Source organism: Arvicanthis niloticus, chromosome 15, assembly GCF_011762505.2.
Source record: "Arvicanthis niloticus isolate mArvNil1 chromosome 15, mArvNil1.pat.X, whole genome shotgun sequence".
NCBI lineage: Eukaryota > Metazoa > Chordata > Mammalia > Rodentia > Muridae > Arvicanthis > Arvicanthis niloticus.
Genome location: NC_047672.1, coordinates 37,694,174 through 37,712,410, shown reverse-complemented (window position 1 = coordinate 37,712,410; position 18,237 = coordinate 37,694,174). Strand labels below are relative to the sequence as shown.

General features: G+C 36.8%; 1 protein-coding gene across 1 annotated transcript in view; it reads left to right on the top strand.

The window, feature by feature from the left end:
* The first annotated feature begins 212 nt into the window (after nt 1-212).
* Nucleotides 213-18,237, top strand: part of LOC117720857 (hyaluronidase-5) — a 35,507-nt gene continuing 17,482 nt past the window's right edge. The window contains exons 1-3 of the mRNA XM_034519551.2: nt 213-356; nt 13,184-14,333; nt 15,124-15,213. Of these exons, the coding sequence (XP_034375442.1) occupies nt 13,380-14,333; nt 15,124-15,213 (1,044 nt within the window). The 5' untranslated portion in view covers nt 213-356; nt 13,184-13,379. The remainder of the gene's footprint in view (nt 357-13,183; nt 14,334-15,123; nt 15,214-18,237) is intronic.

The following is an 18,237-nucleotide window of genomic DNA, read 5'->3' as shown; positions in this document are numbered from 1 at the left end:
CAGAGGTTGAGTAGAAAAGATTGAGAGAGGAAGAGAGAGGAAAATTTGTATTAAAAAAACCATTTTCTTTCTCAAGCAAGTGAGAGTCTAAAAGAGACAAAATAGAGAAAGAAGTAGTTTCTTGATGTGTTGTCTTGGGAAAATCTGTCTACTTTGTGATGTCATCTGCTTCTAGGACCATGAACTGACTCTGAAATCCTTTCTATGAGGTCACCTGTGGAGACAGTATTCCATCTGTTCTGGGTATGTTGGTGAGTCCAGCTAGGCCATGGTTCACATGAATGTAGGAGGTGTATCTTTTACTATAATGAAAGTGCAGGTGGTGAGGAGTTCTGCATAAGGCCCTGTCCAGCAAGGTAACAGTGCATGGTGTTTTTTAAGCTTCTTGAAATCTACTTGACTTCTTGATTGAAAGCGATGAAAAGAATATACTTTATTCACCTATAGTATATCCCAAATACACTAGCTAGTTCTTATATATTGCAAATCTTAGCATCTAATTGTTCACTCAAGGTAGCCTGGAAAGTCTGTTCAATCTGGGAATGGAAGGTTTGGAGAGGTGGCTAAGTATAAAGTTCCCCAAAGCATTTCTGCTTCATAACAGAAGTTTTTATTTTCATAAAGGCTCATTTTGGTTATTTAAGTCCATTTCATGACTGAAAATTTTCCCTATAAGCACTCTTGAATTTTTCTGTTTTGATTGTATGACTTGCCAGGATTATTAAGGATGTTATCAGTTGTTGTAGACATTTTTAATCTGGACCTGATGTTTCTACCCTTCTTTTGACCATTTAGTTCCTGGATCAAAGATATATGCAACACTTATATTTACAATAAGCCTTAAACAGTAAAAGCACTGGGCAGATATCTACCATCTATGTTATTAAAATCTACTTTCATATTGATAACCTCAAGTTATTACCTACTTTTTTTCTGTGCTGCTCTTAACTCCAATTGGCGAGCCCTCAGGGCCACATTTTCATGTCTCACCTAACCCATGGTGCCTTCTCCTTCCTCATCTACCTTCTTCTCCTCATGGTCCTCCTCTAACTCCAAGCCCAGGATACCTAAACCCCACATATATCTCTTCTTCTCATCTATAAGCTATGGGTATCTTTATTTACCAATCAGAAATAATTTGAGGGCAGGGTCACTTGAGTCTATGTGCAGAATCTAGGTCTTGGAGGCCCACACTTAGCATTACAATAGACAGTAAGACCAAACCTTATCAATCAGTTATAAAATTATTCTGAGTATGATAGTTAAATATTAATATAATTAATTAAATATAATAAAATAGTTATTGTGAACAAATAGCTTACTTGTGATAAAAAATAAGTTTCTTAGTCAAAGTCACTCTGTAACAGAATGTCAAGGTCAGGAATATTCCATTACTACTGTCTTTGCCATTATTTTAGTGTCAGCATGAATACCTAGATTACATGTAGTTTATCCACCGAACATGCAGGGAATAACTTAACAGTGTGAGTAGCTGAATGCAGGAGATAGGCGTATATGATCATGTGAAATGTCAGGGCACTCTGACACCTCATAAGGACAGAATGGTTTCCTTCTGAAAGTTTATTATATCTACTGTTAGTGAAACAGCAACAAACTTGGCCAGAAAGTGAATACTGGAGAAGAATCAATTCTGTTTCAGTTCCTTAATCCTCACCTTCTTGTACGAGTCTCTTATCCAGTGAGACATAAGTGCAGACAAATGAGTCAAATCAAATAGATGACAAGTTGATTTTCTGGCTGAGGGTATGAACCATCTGCCAATTGTTTGACAAACCTTATGAATTTTTTCCCACAGATATTGTTGAATGTAAGTAATATTAATCAGTAAAAGTAAGCTTGCAAATTGGGTGAAGAAAGGAAGCGAGGGGTCAATTTCCAGCTGCCCACAACAGCAACTTTGTCAGTTCTTTTATTTTTAGGACTTTTCATTTTCCCAGGTACAGGCTTGATGGTGGATAAATTGTGATTTTTAGAAAGAAAAGGAATAAGTTGAAACATTAGCATTACATGCCCACTTATAAGAAGAATATCAGAAAACTTAAAACTCCCTAGGTTTCAAACACTATTATGAGTTATGAAAGACTCCAAAATCCTATATGGAATAGTGAATTGGTGCAATGTCCTTTTTCCCCAGTGAGCATATTCCAGTGACACTTTTAATTTTACTGTCCACACTTCATAGGCAGATATTTGTGAGGCTTATATAAAAATTTCTTGCCATTGGCTGACACTGATGTCTTTGAGACATCAGCTGGAGCCTTAGGAGTAGCAGGATGCTCTGGGCAGTGATGTTCCTTCCTGATGAAATCACATTTCTCTGAAGTTCTGTGACTTGGGCCAATACATTGAACTAGTAAGTAAAGAAGGGCAAAACAAACAAAACTATTTAGAATTTTTGTGTGTACAGGAAAAGTTCAAGGAAAAAATTGTAGCCAAGATCTTAATATATACCTTAAACAACAACAAAAAAAAAATTATGAAAAACTATCAAGATTTAGAAAAAGCTTCTAAAGGGGGTAATTTACAGGGAAGTGCCTGGGATATATGTGGGGAGATGTAGCTGATAAGGACATACCAACGGTTTGATTGCTCAAATTCATTTTAGCTTTTGCTTGCAGCCTCCAGTTATAGGATCTTCTTCTCTTCCATGTACAGGGGAGGATACTCACCACATGGAAAGTATTATCTTCTGGGGTAGCCAGAGAGTCTCTCCCTTAGCACATGAGAGCATCATCTCCTGGGGCAGGTCAGAGGGCCTGTTTCTCAGCTGCTTTTGCTCAGTCCTTTTAAAGGCTTTTTAGTTCCTGTAAAATAGCAAGCACTGTGCTTCAAGATGGTGTGTTTTCAACCCCTTCAGAAGTGCTATGCCTAAGTGTTTTGTATACACTTTTTCCTGCACCATCACAGAGAAACCTGTGTGCTAGTTATCAATCACCCATGTTTTATAGTTAAAGAAAAGCTCTAAGGTATAATGAAGTTAAATATTTGGGCAAGGTAACAGTGACATTTGGTCTTGTTTCAATGTTGGTCCTAACATAGAATATTTAATTGTATTGCAACATTTACAGACATTACTTAAGTATTAAGCATTAAGGCAGGTAAGAATTTTATTCTGGTTATTAAGAGAAAAAAGTTAGAGAGGAAGTAATTTACCTTTGACCAATTAATTAGAACATAGCCACTTTTATAATTCAAAGGTGTGTGTTGGACTATGAAGATTTTGTCTGTCAAAGTGATTTTAATCCATTCTACACTAACAATATATACATGTATATATATGTATATATATACATTCTACACTAACATCCATTCTACACTAACAATATATATATGTATATATATGTATATATATGTATATATATACATATATATATTGCACTTAATACACAAACATTATTATATAACTAAAATTTTGTAATATATAAATTGGGTTCTCATCTATAGGTCCTGAGTTACAATTTCCTCCTTGATTTGAGAATTGTTTCTTTTCCAAGGCATGTCTTAGAAACTTTAACTGCCTTGAACTTTGTCTTTGAATTGTTCATAAATTCTCTGACTTCTTGTTGTCTGATAAGAGGTCATAAGACTCGGTTTTTTCCCAGATGTTGCTCGCCTGGCACTGTGCATGTTTGAATTGTGTACAATGTAGCTGAAGAAAAACAGGCCTTGCTTGGAAGTTCTCTCCTTGCTCACAGGCATCAGGGCGCACTCTACCCGTGTTATCTTATTTTGACATATTTGTCAATGGTTTTATCATGGCAATGCAATGAAGTCCCCCTTAAAGTCAGAAGGGACAAAGGAGGTTTCATGTGGACAGTTCTGGATGGAGATTTACCTAGGGATAGTATGAAGCTCTGATTACTCCACCCACCCCTCACTCCATAGATATCTCTTTGGTCCTCTGTAGCTTTTGGATGTCTGACTGTTAAGCCTGTTTCCGTGTGTCCTGGAAACTGTTCGTGAAAATGAACAAAACTCGAGAAAAGGGCTGTGGGAAACTTGGTGTACAGCCAGTTGGTCAGAAGCACAGGCAAAACTACCTGTAGTTTGCAAATGACATCTGAATTGATGGATCTGTACCCAGCTGTCAGCCAAGACAGCTCTAACTCTAGAGCGTTAAAAACGAGTGTTTCTAGATAACATGCTGTTTCTTCTCTCTTTTCTCACTACCCTGCAGTATTGTATTGATATTGATATTGTGTGTGCTGCTGTCACCCTTAACAGCTCTGTAGCCTCTAAAGCAGCAGTTCTCAACCTGTGGGTCACAACCCCCATCTCCTGAGGTAGCAGATAATGCTGCATATCAGATATCTACATTATGATTCACAGCAGTAGGAAAATTACAGTTGTGAAGTAGCAATGAAATAATTTTACAGTTGGGGGTCACAACACAAGGAACTGTATTAAAGGGTCGCAGCATTAGGAAGACTGACAATCACTACACTATATTCAGATTTCTGGTAAATGTGCTTTTGTATCTTGACCTAGGAATTCACAAGCCTCACTTTTTTCTTGAGATACTCCACAGTCTAACCACAAACATTGATGTTTATGACTTCAAATATTAAATAGCATTTGCTCTGTTCCTGCTACAAACTCGTCTACACTGTAAGTGCTCATTACACCAGTAAGTGCTTCTTCTAGTTTCATTTCATGACACAAGCATTCTAATACTGTATCACAGAATACCATTAGTGATAGGTAATGCTGGCAGTTGGGACAATTATTAAAATATAGGATTAGGTTAGTATAGTTGTTTTTTAAGGTCTCTTCTAAGTTTGTGGCTTCTAAGAAGCATGTTTATGTCTAAGGTCAAAAGCAATTTTTAGTAAGGAAATAATATTGCTTATGTAAATTTAAATCTATTTAGTGTTTAAGATGTTGGTATGAAAGCTTATATCCCACTACCATATATACATATAAATGTATGTATGTATGTATGTATGTATGTGTGTGTGTGTGTAGCTGCTGAAACTTAACCCTCAAGGATATTTAGACGTGGTTGCCATTTGTTAAGTGATGACCATGAAATCAGAGCTCTCATAGATGGGATGAGTACCACCATATAAGCCAGGCCACAGAGAGCTTGCTTGTTCATACTAGCATCTGAGAGTGGCTTACACCTTAATCTTGAAATTCCATTATATAAAATCAAGTTCTCTTGTTTTTCTTACTGAGTCTATAATTTTAAACATTTATTTGCATGTCTATATGTGCATTTGCGGATGTATGCAACACATGTGTGAGTGCCCGTGAAGTCCAGAAGAGGGTGTGGGAGCGTGTGGACTGCTGGCCATAAGTAACAATGCATGGTGCTCAGAACTGAAAGCAGGTGTTTCAGAGGTGTAGGATGTGTATTTAACTGTAGAAACGTCTCTCTAGGGCCCAAACTATAATCCTTCATTGTAATGGCCCCCATGGGATTAATTTCAACATAGTGATTCAGATTTCAATCAAGAGATGAAAATGTGCTTTGATATGAGATGGGAACCATTGAGATGAGAGGAAAGGAAGAGTTATTTGGTGCAAGTGAAAGACAGGAAATAGTCTGTGGACATGGGAAGGGAAGGTTACCTCTTTTCTGAGTCTATTTGTAGTATCTCACCAGGTGAAAAGTGAGAATTTGAGTTGAACATTTATCATGAAGGCTGATGATATAAAGACAGTGTTCCTTTGCGTAACAGCATTTTGTTCTGGAACTCTCAGCACATGTCCCTGGCCACCGCTATCTACCTACAGCACCACCTATCCAAAATACTATTCTTTTCCAATAACAACAAGCCATGCATTGCTTTACTTGACATTTTGAAAACATTCATTTCAATACTTTAAAAGAGAAATTACATTTGCTTACACAGTAAATGCTGATTTTTTTTTTTTTTTTTTTTTAAGGTTCATTGTGATAAAATGTAGACATTTATCTGTCAGTAACCTAAGATGCTTAGCAAGTCAAAAAGACAGCCAATGGGAGCTGCCTTTACCACTGGACCCTGGAACTCATTTCAAACACTAATAAAAAAAATTACAACATTCTTTTGTTAATGTCCCATCCTTGCTAATCTTCCCCGCCACCAAACACAAACAGCGACTCACATGCCACACACAGAATTACTGGTCTTTCTGCCCTATCATAAAGAAACATTGCAAAACATTCTTTCTTTGGTCAAAGGGCTGCCTTATCCTTACCACATAAACAGTAGACTGGAAGCACTCCTGACCTTCATAGACACTAGGGGAAAACTCACTTATTTCAGTAGTAAGTTGCCTACTTTTTTTTCTATACTGTGATCTAATAGAGAAAAGGCAGTCGTGGTTTGGGGAGAATGATTATCAAGTTCTGTGTCTGTAATTGCCACATCTTTTTTCCTGTAATAACTTTAGTTGTATGAGTAGAGCTTCTGCCATTTAGTTGTCTGTAGTAGTACAACGTCTTTGGCTTTGTTTTTGAGGATCTTTGGAATTTCAAAACATACTTGGGACAACATTCCGAAAGTTAAGTCAAAGGTACAAGGTACTGCAGATGAGGAAGAAGGATAAGAAGTCAAATAGAGAAGACAATAGAAATGTAACATTATACTAACTTTTCTTGTTGAATCAAGTTTGTGTATTTTGGCCAAATTATCTATAAAATATGGTTCAAGAAAAAGTTGTTAAGTAATATCCTTGCTTTCAGAAAAGCTTGCACTTTTTCTGCTTTTATTTTATGCTTATCTTAAAACATGATTTATTTTGAATTATGTGTGTATGCATGAATGTACACAAACATTTGTGTGTGTGTGTGTGTGTGTGTGTGTGTATGTCTACACATGAGTGCAGTATCCATGGAGGTCAGAAGAGAGTGTTTTATCCCATGAACCTGAAGTTAAAGGCAGTTGTGAACCACACAACATAGTGCTGGGAACTGAACTTGTTCTTTTGTAAGAGCCATCTTTGTTGTCTTTTAATCTTTTTTTTTTTTTTTTTTTTTTTAATAAGCTGGCCTGAAACTTAGTTTAGAATCTCTGTAATGCTTAACTGGTGGTAGGTATTTACCTTTGTGTTGAAATAAAGGATGCTTTAGTACTCTGTACCTGGTGTCATTAGCATATAAGGCCAAAATACTGGAGTCTACTTTACGTGGATTTTTATTTTTGTTTTTTCATTTTAAAGAATGAGTCTTTGATGTTTGTGGGTATGAGTCACATGCAGTACAAACTGCCTCTGATGCGAAGTTTCCAAAGTCTAGGAGCTGTTTGTTCAATCCCATGACTGTGCCTTTATCATGTACAGGTGTTCTTGGAACTCTATAGCCCTGAATAACGAGGGCAGTACCTATGAGTGGCCTCAGCCTTCATGTACTTTCTATGCCCACTAACCCTAATCTCTTTTTATTACCAGAAACATCCTCTTGTGCATCTCAATACTTGCTAATATTTCTGAAACTTCTCTGTTTAGAGTTACATAACAGTTTAGCTTTAAAATTTATCATTTTAATGGCAAAGTGACTAAGGTCACTAAGGTTCCTAATGGCTTTGAGATAGTGGTTACATGGATGAAGAACATCACCACACTGTAGTGTGATGGTTTCTATTTCTTTATTATGTCTGTATTTTCTGTGTTTTTAATTGTGTACTACAACAGAGCAATCATTATGAAAGAAAGCATTTGTTGTGATAACAATGGAAATCAATGCAAGGAATTTGCTCCCTCCTGTTTGGTCTCTCCTGTCTCAGCTCTCTTCTGATCTCAACATGTACTTTCTCTTAACATCTTATGCATTTCTCATATACACAATACACAATAATCAAACAAACAAAACCAAAAAGCAATAACCAATTCCTCTGCCAGAAAGCAACACAAAATCTCTGATCAGCATCCCAGTGAACAGAGTGGGAAGCTTTGTGATAATTTTTCTTTCCCTAGGGAATGCAAGGAACTTCAAATTGGCTCTCAAAGATTCAGTTTTACCTTTACATTTTATTTTACTTCCACTTTTTATTTGAAAAATTATATTATGGTTGGATCCAAGATTAGCAAAATGAGCATTTGTAGATCTGAAATTTAATTCCTTAATTATGTACTTAACATGTCTTTGTGTAGCAAACCTTGTAGTTGTATATTTTCCTCTAATTAACAAGCATTTGAAGCAGTAGTTCGGAACCTTGGTAATGCTGTGAGTGACCCTTTAATATAGTTACTCATGGTTTGGTGACTCTCAACCATGAAAATTTTCATTGCTACTTCATAACTTTAATTATGTTACTGCTAGTTATTGTAATGTAAATGTTTGTGTGCCCAATGGTCTTAGGTGACTCCTGTAAAAGGGTCATTCAATCCCACAAGGTAAGAACCCCTGATTTAATGTAACATCTTTATCTGTTACTTCATTACAGGTGTAACGGGTTCTCATGTCTGCATAACTTCCATCCAAATGCAACGTAGTTATAAACTGTCACAGTGACTTGAAGTGACTGTATATAGTTTATTATATTATAGAGTTTTGAATACACAGTGGCAAATACTACCTTGGTAGGTGTATATACATGGTTTTTACAATTTTATTACAAGATAATTTTGGGATTCCTCAGACAAGTGATGACTTTCTCAAAGAATTTAATAAGCAAAGCATGGATTCAACTGATTTCTTTACAGCAAGAATGAGAGTTTAATATAACTAGGTTTTCAAGTGCATTACATTCTTATGCTTCTAAATTATTTTGAAAGAAAACAATTCGTAAGGGATGCAATCAGCCTGTCACTACTTGAGGAGACACTGAGACCAACCCATTTCTTGCTGTGAGTGGTGGAGTGTATGTAGAGAACAAGGTGACTGTCCCACTGGGGCTTGGGGATTATTGAGAAAATCACTCATAGGATGAACAAGAAGACACTTAGAAGCCAACTATAGTAGAGTACAGGTGACACACCCCTTACCTGGAATCCATGGAACTGGAAGGTCTTCAGATCTCAAACTTTATAGTTTTAGGATATTTGAATATACACAGGAATATATCTTGGGAAAGGGGCCAAAGTAACATAAAATTTTGTTATTGTAATATATACCTAGTTGAAGGTAAATTTTAAACAATACTTAAATTTTTTTTTCATTAAATACATTTTAAGGTGTAGAATTCCCCACTTGTGGTTTCACGTTGGTGTTTAAAGTGTTTTTAGAATTTGGGGTATTTTGAAATTTGCTTCTTTTTTCCCCCCAAGTAGTCATGTTCTACCTAGTTGATAGGAAACATAAGGCCATTTGTTACCTGGAATCAAGTAGTTAAGATTTTAAAACTTAATTTTAGTTTGAAAATATATTTTAATTGAAATAGAATTACTTTATTTGTTCCCCTTCCTTCCTCCAGCCACTCCACCCACTCTTTCTCAAAGTCCTCACATGAACCCTACTCTCAGATTGGTGGTAGCTGTTTTTTACATATGGTAGCCTCTAAATATAAATGATAGCTTCATATGTGTATATAATTATAAATAATTCTTTAATATTACGTATTTATGTTTATATTTAATATATTATACATATTCTTTAATATATATTCTTTAAAGAATTTATAAGTCTGTGTTATTTAATATGTATTTAATACATATCTTAAATGTATTTCCTTAATATATATCACATATATACATATATGTGTATATGTGTATGCACATATATATGAATCCAACCTAGTGAGCCAGTTTTTTGATTGTTTGGTGGCTTCAAGGTTGATCACTCTGTATTGAATAACTAATAAGAGAACTAATGCGTGAGAGAAGGTAATCTTCATTCTCCTAGCAGTCAAAATCCTGTAGTTCTTTGTCTAAAGATGTGACACTGTGAAAATTTTCTCTTCCTCGTAAACATATCCATTGATATTATCAGTGTTCCAGTCTAGTTCATTCAGACATTTCTAGGAAAGACTTTTTAACACCAGACTATCTGGTATCCAAGAGCCAAGTATTGGCTCCTGTGATCTTTATGGCCTCTCTTCCATAATGATCTTTGAGCAGGAGGAATGTTGGAGCTATGATTCAAATATACATCCACTGGGGTTTAGCTGTCCACAATCAGTTGACATCTGCATTGAGTCAAGATGTGGTTGCCTGTGACAATTTCCATTTGCTGAACAGATTGGCTTCTTTGCAGAGGGTTGGTAGCTACCTTTATCTGTGGGTATAGGGATAAGATCTAGAATGTAGTAAAGAATTATCTTGGTCTAGAAAAGTTGCAGAAGTAAGTTCTTTTCTAAGGTTCATAAGGTCCTCACAAGTCCCGGGGAACCTGGTTCAGTTTCCCATACCAATTATGCTTTCCCTCCTATTGAATACATCTTAAATCCAGTGAGACAGCTGTAGGTTGCCATTGACATATGAGTGCTACTTATTGCACCATTGTATATGTTTTATCATACTCATAATTGCCATGATTCACAAGTGTGCAGCTGGATAGGAATGTTAATTGCTTTCTTCTCTTGGCAGCTTGCATAATATTTTCTGGAACCATGAAGAAAAACCATTTGAAAGAGGCTTTCAGGTCAGATACAGCTCAAGTCATTTGAGTCCTATGCCCTAAGTGTCCAGTGTCTTCAGCATTAGGGACCAATCTCAACTCATGAGTGGCAACACGGAGCTACATTTATAACATATATTGTTTTTAGAGTCACTTGGACTAACTTGAACAAACATTCAAAAGGACGATTCTCATATCTGGTACTGCTAGATATAAAATAATATGATTCCTTGAGGCTTTATCAAACAACCTTGGTTTTATTTATCTCTTTGGTCTTCTTTTCTTGTATTGATCATCCTTCTTACTCTCTAGTTGGACTTCTGTCCCTCTTGTTCAATTTCCCACTTCATGTCACTTGCATTCTGCCATTCCCCTCCCAGTCACCCTCTCTACTTTGATCCCTTTATACTTTCTTAGTTATTTTCTGGGTATCCCATGTGATATACTCACAACTGAGAATTTGAAGCTTGGAACTGCAGGTGACTGAGGTCAATCTCCCTCACAAAAGTAAGTTCCAAGTAGATTAAAGACCTCAATTTGAGTTGACATCTAAATCTGTTAGAAGAAAACAGACAGTACATCACAAGATACAGGAGTAGAGAAAGACGTTCTGTGAAGGACTTCTTTTTGCAAAGAATTAAGGCCAACATTCTACAACTCTGAACTCATAAAACTGAAAAGCTTCTGTAAAGCTAATAAAACAATATAATAAAGAGTAAACTCACACAGAGAAAATTTATAATAGCAATAATCTGACAGAGAATTAATATCCAAAATATCCCAAACCAATGAATCAAGGAAACAAACCAATTAAAATGTGGGCTAGAGATCTAAACAAAGTTCTCAATAGAAGAAATAAAAATGGAAAAACTACCTCAAAAAGTGCTCATTATCTTTAGTAACTAGGAAAATACAAACTAAAATGTCTATGATTCTTATTTCATCCCAGTCAGAATAGTTATGATCAATAACAGGCAATAAATGCAGGTTTGGAGATTGTGGGAAAAGAGGAACCCTCATTCACTGTTGTTAGGGACGCAATTCAGTTAATCTACTCTGAAAATCAGTATAGAGCATCTTACAAAGTTCAGTATAGAGAATCTTGAAAAAAAATCTAAAACTAAATCAACCATATGGCTCAGCTATATCAGTCCTTGGCATATGACCAAGGGATTTGACAGCCTATTTCACAGATATTTGCTCAACAATCTTACAAGCCACCCTATTAACAGTAGGCTGGAAATGGAAGCAACTTAAAGTCTTTTAATGGATAACACTCATGTCTGTTTCATTTTGGTGTTCCTAGAGTCCTAAGTTTTTATTCAATTTCTTTCTCCCACCTAATGTCATTCAGTCACTAATGTTAACACTTGATATAAATTACTTTGTTCTTTTACTTTACATTAAGATTCTCTACATCTTACATAGGGAGATCTGACAGATCTGACAGATCTTAATAGACTTCTTAGAGACTTTACCTGTTCTAAACATGTTTAAAACATGATAGTAATGAAGTTAAGATTTCCTTTTATTTGATTATTTTTTGAGGTTATTTTTCAACAATGAGGATGAGTGGATAGTTTGCTATGATAAGAACAGCATTCCTACCGAGAAGGATGTAATGATCACTTTATGTCCCATAGAAGTATACTATCAACATAACTATATGGAAAGCCATATCTTCCTCCTAAAACAAAAATGTTTAAATGTGTGTTAGAAGTGGTAAGTTTTCCAAATACTAAGTGCTGGAATACATGCAACACAATCTCTTTGTTCTTGGCTCAGACTCACTTGTTATGTGACAAATTACTAGTAATGTCTTCAGTTTACCTATGAATAAAAATGCAAATTTGCTTATATGATCCTATTTAATGTTCAAAATTCATTTCTTGTTTTTAATAAGGTAGATTAGAATCAATTCCTCTTGTAAAGACAAAGTAGCTTGCTATTTTAACAACAAGTGGGGATTACTGTAAGGTTTGGTCCGGGAGTTTTCTAAGGGGTTCTTAAATTTATTGCCTACGTCAAAACCGGCTTTTGTTTTCTCCCCTGCTGCTGTTAAGAAAACAAGTACAGGTGAATAAAATGAAAAAAAAATATGATCTAGAATGGCGGCACACAGCCGTAATGCCATATGCTTAGCGGGGTGAGAGAGGAGGATCCACAGTCCCAGGTCAGCAAGAGAAACTCAATAAACCCTTATTCAAACAAATATTGACAGGGAATGGCATTAATGTAGCAGTAACAGTATTTGCTTACCATGTGTAAGCCCTTAGGTTTAGTTCTCAAAATCATCCTCACAGTTACAGATGCAAACGAATCATTAAGAGGCAAGCATTTTCAGTTGTGTGAGAAGTTGTTTTCAAAATTTGGCATATATGACAAGAGTGGGCTTACAACACTGATAACTGAGAACTTATTTTTTTTTTAAACTTGTTTTTGCTAAGGCATCTGATGGATATAAAAAGGAAAAAGAGAACAGTTACATTTAGTTATCAATGGGATCAGATGTGATTTAACTGTTATAGGATTTGTATCACATATAAAAGAAAAAATCTTACTGATTTCAACACAGTAGGAGGTTCTATCTTTTGAAATTGAATTAAAGTGTGTGTAAACAATGTTGAGGACTTAGTAAAGCTTCCAACCTGGCTGTAATAAATTCTGTATTTTTTTTAGTTATAGATTATACAACTTGTCAGAAAACATTCCTGAAATATGAAGAAGAATAATAGTTCAATGTAAAGCAGTCATCAAACTTTCATCTCTCACAGTGACCTCATATCAGTATCTTTCTCACCTTTTGCACCAAATATTTGAGAGACCAAAGTGAATAAGAAGAAATAATTATTTGGATACTAATTAATTCTCTGCAATGCGAGTGTTGTATTTTAAACACTCCTTTTTTGCGAGCCTTCTTGACTCTAATGGACTAACCCAGACACTAGTAGTCTTTCTTCTGATTCCATGTTGTTTGACGGTAGATTTTAGGGCACCCCCACTCATCCCTGATGTGCCTTTCCTCTGGGCCTGGAATGCCCCAACTGAGTCTTGTCTCACGAGGTTTAATCAGCCACTAGATCTTAGTCTGTTCTCTTTAGTGGGAAGTCCCAGAAAATCTGCCACGGGTCAACCTGTCACAATATTTTATAGTGATCGTCTGGGTCTCTATCCTCACATAGATGAGTCATTATTAATTTTTCATGGAGGGCTACCCCAGTTGGGGTCTCTAAAAAAGCATTTGGAAGTAGCTAAGAATGACATCCAGCATTACATGCCAATAGACAATGTGGGCTTGGCTATCATTGATTGGGAAGACTGGAGGCCAACCTGGTCAAGAAACTGGAAACCCAAGGATATTTACAGGAATAAGTCTATTGAGTTGGTCCTGCAACAAAATACACAACTTAATTTCACAGAAGCCACCAAGAGGGCCAAAAAAGAATTTGAAGAGGCAGCAAGACATTTTATGGAAGAGACTTTAAAATTGGGGAAATCACTTCGGCCAAATCATTTATGGGGTTTTTATCTTTTTCCTGATTGTTATAACAATAAATTTCAAGACCCCGATTACAATGGATATTGTCCTGATATAGAGAAGAGAAGAAATGATGCTCTTTTCTGGATATGGATGGAAAGCACAGCCCTGTACCCATCCATCTATTTGAAGAGTAACTTGAAGTCATCTCCACAAGCAAAGCTCTACGTCAGAAATCGTGTACAAGAAGCCATTCGAGTGTCTAAAGTAAATGACCCTCATAATCCACTCCCTATTTTTGTATATTTTCGCATTGTCTTTAGCGACCTAAGTTTCCAATATCTGTATCAGGTGAGTAAACCAAGGCATGGCAGTTAAGAGATCATCTTTACAAACTGTGTTGAGTGGACTTTTATGTTTTTAAAGGATGAAATTTAGTTTTTATTATTTAATGAATATATACATGAAGAATATATGTTTGTAATGTAGGCAAAAATGAGAGCACTTTTAAATCTTTTAAAATTAAAAGTAGAATTATTTGATGTGGGTAAGGGTTCACTCATCTCAGGTATCCTTTTTTTTTCCCACTTCTTTTTTCTTAATCAGACCCTCTTGATAGGACCGAAAGTTTGCCCGTTAGGTTAGTATTCCTGGCCAGTGAGTCTGGGGGAGATCTGCTTGGCTACCTCCCAAGCACTGTGTTTCCACGCTTACAAGTTTTCAGCACCATGCCCAGTTCCTTTTTTATAGCATGGGTCCTAGGGGTGGAACTTGTATCCTCATGTTAGCACAGCATTCACTTTACCAACCAATCTATCTTCCCAGCTTAGCATTTGAATCCTGAAACCAAGAGTTTTTGCTTATGAGATGTTAGTGTCTATAGAGAATTATATGTGGTATCGACTATACTTTAACTCTGTTTCTCTTTTTTTCTATTTAATAGATGAGCTCTCTTGTAAGCAGAAGTAATGAGAGCAATGACAGTCTGTTTTTAAAACAGTAACAAAATGCTTGTGTAAAGAGTGTATAAAGAGTATAGACCTATTTAAAATGTTGTTTGATCATCATATTTAGCTTTGTTGAGTGTATAATACTTTTATTTTCATCCACATGGATTAACTCTTTCTGTCATATTTTCCAGGATGATCTTGTAAATACAATTGGTGAAACAGTTGCTCTGGGTGCTTCCGGCATGGTAATGTGGGGAACTCTTGGTTTATCACAAACTATGGTAAGTTGAATTGGTAGATAAAAGATACAGATATTTATATCCTTACTGTTTGGAGGATTGATTAGGTGTTCAATAAGAACATAAGCATGGTGTTTGGCTGATCAAATGTTTTATGTGCTATCCTGAATTTTGAGATATCTTGTATTTGTTGGTTGTCAAGCAGGAAGTGGCATCTATTCCTGTTTTGTGCTGAAGAATCAGATATTCAGTAAGATTAACTAAAATCCTATTAGCCCCACCCCCCAGATTTGTAAGAAGCAGAACCAAGAAGCCAATTTCATTCCAATTACTTGGTGTTTGGTGTCAGACAACAGGACTCTCTTTATTTTAATTATTTAATTGTCCATATTGGTTCTTTCCCCCTGATTCTTTAATCCTTTTGACTCCCCAAAGAGAGTAAATGTAAATGCTACTAAACTGAAGCTGAAAGTTTCCTTCTCTGTAGGATGTAGAATGAAACATAGGATGAAAGCCATGGCTCATGATGTCTGGCCTAGGACTGTTAGAGAACAACTTTCTTTTTTCTTTTTCTCTTTTTTCTTGTTTTATTAGATATTTTCTTTATTTACAATTCAATTGTATTCCCCTTTCCAGGTCTCCTCTTCAGAAACCCCCTATCCTATCTCCTCTTCCCCTGTCCCATGAGGGTTGCTCCCCCAACCACCCACCAACTCCTGTCTTCCTACCCTGGCATTCACCTACACTGGGGCATGGAACACCCTCAGGCCTAAGGGCTGCTTCTCCCACTGGCTTCCAACAAGGCCATCCTCTGCCACATATATGGCTGGAGCCATGGGTTCCACCATGTGTACTCTTTGGTTGGTGGTCCAGTCCCTGGGAGCTCTGGGGGGTCTGGCCCGTTGACACTGTTGCTTCCCCCTTGGGGCTGCAAACCCCCTCAGCTCCTTCAGCCCCTTTTCCAACTCCTCTATCTGGAACCCCAATGCTCAGTCCAGTGATTGGCTGCAAGCATCCACCTTTGTATTTGTTAGGCTCTAGCAGAGCTTCTCAGGAGACAGTCATATCAGCAAGCACTTCCTGGCGTCCATAATAGTGTCCTGGTTTGGTGACTGTATATGGAATGGATCCACAGGTGGGTAGTCTCTGGATGGCCTTTCCTTCAGTCTCTGCTCCACTCTTTATCTTCATATTTCTTTCTGTGAGTTTTTGTTCCCTCTTCTAAGAAGCAATGAAGCATCCACACTTTGGTCTTCCTTCTTCTTGGACTGCATATGGTCTGTGAATTGAATCTTGGTTATTCTGAACTTTTGGGCTAATATCAACTTATTGGTGAGTGCATACTGTGTGTGTTCTTTTGTGACTGAGTTACTTCACTGAAGATGATATTTTCAGGTTCCATCCACTTGCCTGCTAATTTCATGAAGTCGTTGTTTTTAAAAGCTGAGTAATACTCCATTGTGTAAATGCACCACATTTTTTGTATCCATTCCTCTGTTGAGGGATATCTGGGTTGTTTCCAGCTTCTGGCTATTATAAATATGGCTGTTATGAACATAGTGGAGCATGTGTTCTTATTACCTGTTGGAGCATCTTCTGGGTATATGCCCAGGAATGGTATAGCTGGGTATTCAGGTAGTACTATGTCCAATTTTCTGAGGAACCACCAGACTGATTTTCAGAGTGTTTGTACCAGCTTGCAATCCCACCAACAATGGTGGAGTGTTCCTGTTTCTCTACATCCTCCCCAGCATTTGCTGTTTACCTGAGTTTTTGATCTTAGCCATTCTGACTGGTGTGAGGTGGAATCTCAGGGTTGTTTTGATTTGCATTTCCCTGATGACTAAAGATGTTAAACATTTCTTTAGGTGCTTCTCGGCATATTAGAAGCATGTTCTTTTCTAATGTGAAAGAGGAAGGGAGTGGAACTGGGTGGGAAAAAAATGGGTGAGGAACTGGGAACAGAGAAAAAAAGAAATTGTAATTAGGATATATTTTCTAAGAAAAGAATCTATTTTCAATAAAAATTTAAATTAAAAAATATATAATACAGTGATTTTGGAACATAAAAATGAAAATAAAGCACTTAAAGAAAACAGTTAATGGTAGAAGCATTTTACTGGCAATAAAATTGTTCTGTGAGTACTACTATACAATACATTTTGATCATATTTATTTCTCCCTAACTTCTCCCAGATCCTTCTCACTTATTTTTATTAACATTTTTTATTATCAAATCATAATTTTTACTTTTTAACACAGGGGTTGTAAACACAAAAATGCAGGATGTGGGGAAGGGGATGACACAGGAGCATAGGTGTTCAGGGGGAGCACAGATATCTTTCAGAACAGGGTATCAGCTGAGTAAATGTTCAGGGGACAGGTCACTATGACTCTGCCTATGATTCACTTGTCCTTATCTAGACTGGTAGTATCTGCCAAGGCTGCCTATTTACAAGGTCTATGACTACTCAGGCTGGTAAATTTCCACAAAAGCTGCCTGTTTACAATAGCTTATAGCCATCAGTTTCAGTGTTTTTCCACAGAGACCCAAGACTTTGTGTTAGGAGGCATGTATGTCAGGCCTATTGCTGATTTTAGGCTTATGACTGATTTTAGATCTTCAGTGTATAAGCAAGGCTGCCCATGACATCTTCTCTCTTCTCCAAGTATAGAAGGGCTGTGGAGATTCTAATCTTGCCAAGGAGGGGATAGAGGCCTGACCTCCAGTAATTAAAGGAGACCTTGTAATGGCTTCGGTCCTCCTGTTGTTGTCCAGTGAGGCATGAGGGCCATACCCATCCCGATGTCTTTTTCCTGGAGAGGGGATCCTTTTGACATCAACCCTTATGCAGTCAGGTTTGTCCCTCTGGGAACCAAGAAACATATTTTTAACTTTTATTTATATTCTTTCATAGTGCTTAGCCTCACAGCCTAAGCAAGAATTCAGATCGCCAATCAGAGGGGGTTCTGGGTGGCTCCTTTCTGCTTGGTCTAGGGGTGGAAGTCCCCTCTATTAGGTTGGGTGGAGATGGAATTTGGGAACACCCTGGATAGAGTAACAAC